At 40.2% G+C, this 9,093-nt stretch overlaps 1 protein-coding gene across 2 annotated transcripts in view; it reads right to left on the bottom strand.

Moving 5' to 3' along the window:
• The window catches only part of LOC109063366 (telomerase-binding protein EST1A-like), an 18,123-nt gene extending 9,428 nt beyond the window's left edge, over positions 1–8,695 (bottom strand). Inside the window, exons 1-11 of one of the 2 annotated variants that reach the window (XM_042755295.1) lie at positions 8,549–8,695; positions 5,275–7,435; positions 4,948–5,140; positions 4,129–4,239; positions 3,542–3,648; positions 3,243–3,321; positions 2,852–2,961; positions 2,482–2,695; positions 1,547–1,608; positions 460–605; positions 234–350 (exon numbers count right to left, since the gene is read on the bottom strand). In XM_042755295.1, coding sequence (XP_042611229.1) covers positions 234–350; positions 460–605; positions 1,547–1,608; positions 2,482–2,695; positions 2,852–2,961; positions 3,243–3,321; positions 3,542–3,648; positions 4,129–4,239; positions 4,948–5,140; positions 5,275–7,435; positions 8,549–8,693 — 3,445 coding nt within the window. In that variant the 5' untranslated portion in view covers positions 8,694–8,695. Of the gene's footprint in view, positions 1–233; positions 351–459; positions 606–1,546; positions 1,609–2,481; positions 2,696–2,851; positions 2,962–3,242; positions 3,322–3,541; positions 3,649–4,128; positions 4,240–4,947; positions 5,141–5,274; positions 7,436–8,548 lie in introns of those variants that run through there. The other variant, XM_042755296.1, reaches the window with a different exon arrangement.
• Positions 8,696–9,093: the final 398 nt, after the last annotated feature.

The raw sequence follows: 9,093 nt of genomic DNA, 5'->3' as shown, positions 1-9,093 counted from the left end.
TCATTAGCAGGATTTAAATGGTTTATTAATAAACATGCGATTAGTCAGCTAATGCTTAAAATGAACGACTACTAGGCAACCAAAAAATAATCTTTAGTCGAGGGCAGCCCTAATATATATATGTATATATAATAGTATATCAGAGTAAACTAAAAAATTTACTAGCCAATGGCGATTCTATTGCCAAGGTGTGTGTAGAGGGTTGTTTTGAAACACACCCATTGTCGACTCACCAGCAGGTGTTTCTTGCAGAAGTTCAGTGCAACGTTGCACAAGGAGACCAAACATAGCTAAACCAAGAGATATGGTCTGCTCCTCCAATACGGACCGAGTTTCACCCTGCCCTTCAGCTACGAGAAAGAGAGAAAGATTGCGAGGCAGAGCAAAGTAAGAAGCAAGAGAGGTTCTTTTCAATGGACCAGACTGGCTCTACAGCCACTGGTAGTGTTGTATTTTTACCTCTGATCTGTGCGTTATGGATGGTGAACATGTTAATAGTGATGATCTGCAGCATGCGTGTGCTGCCGAGGGGGGAGGGGCTGTGCTGGAGGAGGGCCCAAAACTCCTGCAACACTCGACTCGCTACAGCTGGAAAACTCTCCATCCTGAGGACCAATCACGATACATTATGCAAACGAGCACAGAATATTATTAATGAAAATTACTTTCTGTGGTATTTACCAGCATGTTATTAGGGGTGTGCACAAATAGTTGACTATTCGATCTGTAATCATTATTAGAAAAATAAAAATACAGTTTGAATTTTACTACATGTTGCTTTGCTGGCCATAAATGAAGGAAAAATCCTAAGCATGCAAACTAAAAGTCAGTTATAACTAAATGCACTGGGTGGCGTTGTGAAGCGTGTCAACAAGTTGATTGTATTTGACATAGACTGTAAAGATGGACGACGCACCTTCATTCAATTCCACTGAAGAAAAGTGAAGTCGCCATTGTCCCAATAGGGCCATATTGATTTGGGACCAGAGTCTGCGCAGTAGAGAGCAAAGTGGAGCTGCGTCCCGCCCAGACTCCCACAGAGTCAATCGCAAACACACGCCCCTGACCCTTTTTTAAATTAGCCTGACTGGTCCAATTTTTGTCTGCTGATTTTTCGTATAAGAGGCTTGTGTTAAAATGAGGTAAATACAACTACAATCTCTTCCTGAAGATCCAGAAAAAGTCCGTTGGCACATCAGTTCGTTCAGAGAAGCTGTCAGTCTCAGCTGTCAATCATGACGTCACACTCCCGTGTTTAAAGCACCACATAACTAACTAAAACCAAACTTATTTTAAAAACGAACACCCTAATTTGATGTAGATAAAATCTAAATGCTGTAGATTGACTTGTTCAGATCCAAAAACAATCCTTCCAGGAACTGTTGCTTACTATATATAAACTAGGTTCTGTTCTAAAATCAGCCCTTTGAGCTCTCAATAAAAAATAGTTCTAGATAAAGACCTTCAATGTCAAAGGTCAAATTAACAGCGAAGCAACGCAGTAAAAATGGATGTTAACAATAGGTCTGTTGACATTAAAACTTACCCTACTTTAGTGAAGAGCTTTCCATGAGTATGCAGGAAACTCAAAATAAACCTCTTGTTGAGCTGTAAAGAAAAGCACAGTAAAACATTAATAAAGAGTGTAATTTAACTCTTTTTGTAACTCTATAAAAATTACTGTAATTATAGCGATCGTTCATCATAGTAAAAAAATAGCTCATGCTTTCTCCCTGAAACCAGTAGCTCCATAGTGCACAGTCACAAAGACTCAACATGTAAACATAACAATTAGAAAATTGACAAACTCGCCACAGGATTAGAACCTTGTTTAGCTGATAAACCTAAAGTGCTCTCATTTAATTAAATCAGTGTATTGCCTGAATCAGCGGCTCAAAACAACCTACTAACTCTTACAAAAGACAAATGGTACGGTGGAAGAGGTCAACTTTCTTAAAGTGTAAGTGTGCATTTAATGCTGACGTGGACAAATATCCAAGGTTATCAAAATGACGGCACAATGACACCCTTTTCTGCCACTGATGGGTGACTCATAGTCAGCCTCATCCTGTGCAGCTCATAAACAACTCAACGTGACCTCTTTGGCTCTCCTGATGTGCGCGGGTGTTTGCATGTGTGTCACTGTGTGTGCCTGTTTGTGCCTATTTGAAACATTTGTGAAACATTTGTGTGGCTCAGAGGAATATTTCTTTCCTTTAGTGCAACAGGTTGCTAGTTGTTTCTTGATGGATGCTCAAAAATAAAAAAAAATTGTATCTGTTTGTTAGCAGATGCATCAGCAATGGTGGCATTTCATTTTATAATTTCTCTAAAAAACAAAGAGAGTTTGGATAAGTTATCTATGAAAGATCTGGTTGGGGGCAGCAATCTGAACATTTCCACCCTATGATGGTGTAAAATAACCTCAAACAGATTTATCTGTGAGCAGAGCAAATGACACATGTTTTCATAAGCACTCACATCACTGGGACTCAGAGTTCCCAGCTCTCCGTCCTGCTCAGAGTCTTTGCCCGATTCACTGCCTGTCGGACGAGAAGTGCCCGGATGCCCGGTGGGACGTATCCAGATCTCCACACGAGTGCCGTCCTCACCCCGACGCCCACCCACATGACCTCGGGGTCCACGGGTTCCTCCATCTACTTCCTGCTTCCGTCTGCATTCAATCTGGTCAGCCGGTTAGGAGAGATGAACACATATGACAATAAGAATACTGACATTTTCCAGCTGCACAACCAATATTGTTTAATAATGCCATTAATATTTGAATTTAAACTAAAATAAAACAAAATCGGATTATTCTGTTGAAGCAGCATTTGTTAATTTGCAAACCTTGCGCTTGGCTTCCTCGAACAGACTCATCAGGCTTTCCTTGGCTGTGAGGATTGGGTTACTGGCGGCTAGACTACGCATGTAATAGTATACAGCATCCAGCTTTCGCTTCTAAATGAGAGACGGGAGGAGAAAGAATTCATTTAACTTTAATGTTAATAGTCATCATTTAAACTAATATCAAAGAAGCAAGTAATGAAAAAAGAAAAGAAAAAAAGAAAACAACTGATTTAAAATCGAAGAGCCTCAAATAAGTAGAAAAAACGTTTTTTTTTTTTTTTTTTTATATATATAGTATTTTGAATACAAGTGCAATTAAGAAGTCTTAATATTTTCTATTAAGATATTCGAACACTTTGTCTAATAAAAATGATGTTATGCTGATGTCTCACCGTATACACTGCTAGTAGGGCCAGCTGGTTGTAGGGTCGCCCATTTTTCGGAGCAATCTGCTGAGCTTTTAGATACCAACTGCACATTAAAAAAAATAAAAATAGTTAACATCGAAATATGAAAACTTAATTGATGTCTTTGTCATTGGTAAAAATTAATGAAAAAAAAAAGAATGCTAATTCATTTTATAATTGGGCAACACACTATGATAAACATAAGCACATGCATTTATATTGAAATAGTGTACTATGCTGTCAAATAATTTTTTTTCTGTTTAACGTGGTCATGACAGAATTACCTGCGTGCCTTCCCATAGTTGGCAGAGTCACTAGCCTGTTCACGATATCGCGCGATATCCCCCTGACAGATCATGCAGCGCTGGGCACTGATCAGAGCATACTTCACCTGCAACAAGGTAAAGTGGATTCACACTTGTTCAGTGTGCTCAACAACAGCAAAACTAACTATAAAAGTGCCTGTTAAAAGAAAACCCCTACAACTATTACTTTCTTAAAGGGCTTTGTTGCAGCTGGGCACATACTCTTAAGTAATTCATCACATGATTGTATTAGAGGGCTGGTAAAATCATTCTGGACCCCACACACCCAGCTCACTCCCTCTTTGAACTGTTGTGCTCTGGCCGGAGCTACAGAGCACCAAACACCAAAACAGCCAGACACAAGAACATTTTTTGCCCCAGGCCATATCCCACCTGAACACATAACATACCTGAGGACTGTTAATAGCACATATGCACATTCATAAATTATATGTATGTCTGCACTATGTTTGTACTTTCTGTACCGGAAGCTCCTGACACCAAAGACAAACACACTTGGCAATAAAGCTCTTTCTGATTCTGAGTGTGAAACAGAAGGAGCGTACCGTCTTGCGTAGAGGTCTTGCTCGTATAGCCATGCAGTCCATATAGTCCTCCAGCTTAAACTGAAATACAGTCTGCAACTTCTGTAGCAGCGAATCAAAGAAAACTGCCCCCTAGGGAAAAAAAATAAGCATTGCATCTAAGCATCCCGTCACCAATTGATTAAAATACAGAATGATGCTATATAAAACAAAATATAAAGCTTTTCACAATTTTTATATTTCATTACTCAAAACGGTGACATTTTCTTCATTTATTTTTTAGAATAATAGAAAAGTTCATAATAACCAGGGGTGCTAAAGTGTTTCAGTCTGGTTCTCATAAGAGCACCTGGACATTTGGTTTGGTGCTCACAATGCACATAGTGTGACTATAATAATAAAATTATTAATAATACTGATAATACTATTATTGCACTTTATTTATTTTGTATTTTTAAATGAAATAATAAACAAAATAAATAGAGTGCGGTAATACTATTATATTCTAAAATGAGTATCTAAAGTGAGTGATCTAAAATGGTGATTGTAACAGCTGTCAACCATGTCGGTACGCAAATGAGTGGTCTATGAGCGGTCTGAACTTATTTACACAGCACATTTTTTATTTTGGTCGTGCATGCGCACCACTTATGTACACCCCTGATAATAACAGCAATAATTTTGGACCATTTCAAAGTTTATAAAATGTAAATAATTTATTGCATCCTCACTAAATAAATCTTACTGACCACAAATTTTAGAATGTTAGTGTAAATGTGACATCAGGGGAAAAAAAATGAATTAGACAAATTAGACAGTCACAAGGACTTTAATATCTACCTCTTCTAGAATGTTCATCAGCATGGTTTTGATCTGTGGGGCCGTGTCTGACATCTGGTCCTTCAGTAGCTGCCTAAAACTCTCTATCACTTGGTAAAATACATTCTTCCACAGAGCCTGATCCAGGTTTTGAGAGTCGGAGAACTCTATGTCTGTCAAAATCACCCGCTCATACAAGGTCAGGAGTTCAGCCCTGCAAAAACAATAGAAGAAATATAAACATATTAGAGGAAAAATTCAACAGGCTGGAATAATGTTCATTATTAGTGTAGAACTCTAATACAAAAAAATCTTTCCCATGCACAATGTTAAACATTCATTACACACCTGAGCTGGGCCATCCTCTCCAAACCCTCCGGGCTCAGTCGTTCCCGGGACAACAGGTTACTGAGTTGGAGTTCATGACTGTCAGCCAGCCGAAGCAACTTTCCCAGCTCTCCTCTCGTCTGCACCTCTGCCTCTTCTGGAGTGAGACCAGATCCCGCTGGAGAGGGATAACCTGGCCCACCTTGCCCATAGGGTCCATAAAAAGGTGGCACAGAGGCAGGATACATCCCATTAGAGCCAGGAATTTGGTAGGGAATGTGATATGGGTAAGGATAGCGTGGCGGGGTGTTTGGGGATTTGGCCGATAGTGGATAACAGTAGGGATTGTCAGAATTCTGGAATTTATAGTAAGCCATGGCAGCGGCTTGCTGGTTTTGAAAAAACTCGCCCTGGCGGACCGGAGGACTTCCGGTGGTCTCGTCATCAGTGTCCAGAAAGTGCAGCGGACCACATCCACCCTGCTGCAAGTACAAAGCCTGCTGGAGAGATGCATGCTGGGATTGTTGGCTTGATACCAGTGCTGGTTTCTTTTCCGGATTATTTGGGTCCCAAAGGCGTCTTGTCCCTCCTCCACGGCCCCCTCTTCCTCGGCTCAGACCCATCCCTCCTCTCATTCCTCCAAGCTGAGGACCAGGGTCAGAGGTCAAAGTTAGATCAGTGTGGGCAGGAAGCACTAGGATGCCCCTCCCATGACCTCTAGGGTTTTTTCGACTCGCTTGCTCCTCGCTTGAATGCTTGTCCAAAGAAACTCTTAAAATTCCTCCTCGACTGCTAGATGCAGGTGCTCTTTGCCCTCTTCCGCCCCCTTCAGGACCTTTGTGGGTTCTCTTGGCTTCATCAGCAACTCTGCCTCTTCTATCTTCTCTCTCCCACACCTCATTTTCCTCCAGCGAATCTGTGGAGGACAATGTCCGTGCCGTCCGTCTCCTCGGGCGGCCCTGGCTCCCTCGGATGAACTCCTTCTGTCCAGTGGTCCTCTCCGCAGTGCGTGCAGCCAACTGATGACCCTCCCCTCTAAGTCTCTCAGCTTCAGCCAGACCATCCATACTGGTCCCGCTACTGGCCGAACTCGTGCTGTAGGTGCGGTATCGAGGACGCCGGATGTCTGACTGAGAGTATCGCTTCGAGGCAGAGCTGACTCTGTTTGAATCGGTTCTATCAGATAGTTTTCCTTTCTCTTTTGGCCTGTTCCCTTGTTGTTTTTCATGGTTCATGTTCTGGTCACGACTCACCTCCTTTCCACCAACACTTCTTTGCTTTTTTCCTTCAGGTTGATCTGCTTCTGAGCCTTTTCCTACCCCCTCCCCTTCCTCTTTCTTGGTAAAGACCTGGTTGTTACCTTTATCCCTTCCTGCTCTGTATTTCCCGTTACCCCTCTCCATTTTTTTGTCTTCTCCAGTCACTTCATTCCCTCCACCTGCTTGGCTTCTTCGCCATTCCCCACTAGGTTTTCTCCGGTTTGTACCATCCTGCCCAGCTCCATCTTTGCTTTCCTCAGAATCTAAATGGAGATTGCTGACTTTAATGGTGACACTCTCTACATTATTCTCATTTTTGTTTGCAGCAGGGGAGTCTACAGTTCCCTTGGACTCTTGTTTTTTCTTGCCATCTTTCCCTCGCCTGTTTCTACGCTTTTCCTCTTTCTCACACTTAGTAATTGTTTCAGCAGATTTTACACTCACTTCTTCCTCTCTCTTTCGATCCCCATCTAATTCTTTGCTCGCCCTGGTCTCTTTGTGTGCTTGAGACCTTCGCCCCCCTGGCTGATATATCTCACGGTCAGGTTTCCGCATCTTTCGTGACTGCTTCGGTGACCTGGGCATACCAGCTCCTTCAATGCTTTTAACAGCATTTCCATCCATAAGTTGGTGGTTAACAACACCTACATGTCCTTTAATGTTAAAACTTCCTTCAGATTGACTGTGATCATTTGGAAAGTCTCCAGTGCTTACGTGAGAGCATCCAGGACTGGCAGGTGAGCAGTCAGGCATTTTGGTGTCATTACCAAAAACACAATCATCTGATAGATGCACAGGGTCTGAGCTGGCTCCTTCCGCGCTGTCTTTATGTCTGCATGGATGGACAGCACCAGGTTTGTACCACTGCAAGTCTGGACATTTACCATCTCGCTGCCGTTGCTTTTTACCCTCCTCTCGCAATTCTAAGAAAAAGATGACAAAAACAGAAACCAAATATTTTATTGCCTGAAGAGTACATTACATCAGGACAGTGGTTTACAACCTTTTTGACTTCATAGACTCCCAGTGTCCACAACAATATTCACAAGCCCCATGGATAAGGATTAAAGATTTATTTATATTCATATATATTTACATAATTTAGATAACTGCATAATTACAAACTAAAATGAATTAATTTATATAAAAGTATTATGAAAAAATGCATGTGTGCTTAATGAACATATATTTCAAAAATTGTTTTAGAATAATTATATGCACTTCTTTTTAAATGAAGCTCCTAGTTCATGAAAGAAAAAAAAATCTAAGGAACTTATTGAGGGTTTGAATTAAAGTAACATAACATTCTTTTGGCTTATTTCAATGTTTTGTTTTATTTTGAATCATTTTAAGGCATCTTGAGGCCACCTACTGGGCCCTGGCCCTCCAGCTGAGAAACTCTTCCTTAGGAAAATGTCATGAATTTTAAGAAAATTGTGTTATTAATACTACAGAAATATCAGACAGAAATAGATCATAACATATAATGCTTTTATTGATGACAAATCCAAGGCCAAATTGCTGTTGTTATGGTATCCGAGGAAAATAACCTGTTGCATGTGCAATGTAACATGCTAACCCAGCAATATACGTTGACTACAAACACTTAGACGACAATAATCAAGTTATAATATGAAGTTAAAGAGTTGCAGTTGGATAGCATCTTATTTATGAAGTCTCCTTTGAAAATTAATATCTTATTCAAAAAGTTTCCGTCGCCTTCAGTAGACAACATAACAGTTAGCATTACACTTATTTCCTTATACAAATGAAAACGCGTTTCACTTATAAATTATGTGACAATACAGAGCATATTACTGCATACAATGCAGAAAAGGACACGCAAGAGATGTTGAATGCTTTCAAAACAAGTGCAGTTCAACCCACATGAGGGTGACTAAACGACTGTTGTTGACTGTTATGCTAGCTAGCTATTAGCAAACTGAACCATAACTTTAACGTGACATGACAAAATAAGGCTTTTCCTGGACTACTACCTTTCTTACATTGTTTTAAACATTTAGAGAATTTCTAACCTTTTACACCGTCGCTTTGTGTGGTGAAACTCGACGCTTCTGCTCGTATCTCCGCGGCTGAAATTCGTACTCTTTCGAGCTCGTCCGCCATTTTCGTCGAAACCAAACACAAACACACGGCGGCTTGGTAGGGCCAAAAATTCATAAAGCAAAAACGCGTTTAAAAAAATAAGACACGCATCCCGTCATAATGCGTAGTAGACTTCCTTGTAACATATCACAATCACATTAAGGGAACAAAAAAATAATAAAAATAAAAAATAGGGATAGTTACCCCAAAAATGAAAATTCTGTCATTATTTACTCACCCTCAAGTTGTTCCAAACATTTAAGTGTTTCTTTCTTCTGTTGATCACAAAAGAAGATATTTTGAATAATCTGAGTAACAAAACAGATGACAGTAGCTATTGTATGAAAAAAAAAAAAAAGTTATACAGTTTTGGATCAAATATCCCTTTGGTGAATTAAAATGCCCAAATAACGAAATAATCTTTTTTCATTTTTTGTAAAACTAATCCCAAAATTATTTTTGAAAGACAGGAAAC

Source organism: Cyprinus carpio, unplaced genomic scaffold (assembly GCF_018340385.1).
Source record: "Cyprinus carpio isolate SPL01 unplaced genomic scaffold, ASM1834038v1 S000006659, whole genome shotgun sequence".
Taxonomy (NCBI): domain Eukaryota; kingdom Metazoa; phylum Chordata; class Actinopteri; order Cypriniformes; family Cyprinidae; genus Cyprinus; species Cyprinus carpio.
The sequence above is the reverse complement of the archived record's forward strand: the minus strand, read 5'-3'. Positions and strand labels throughout refer to the sequence as shown.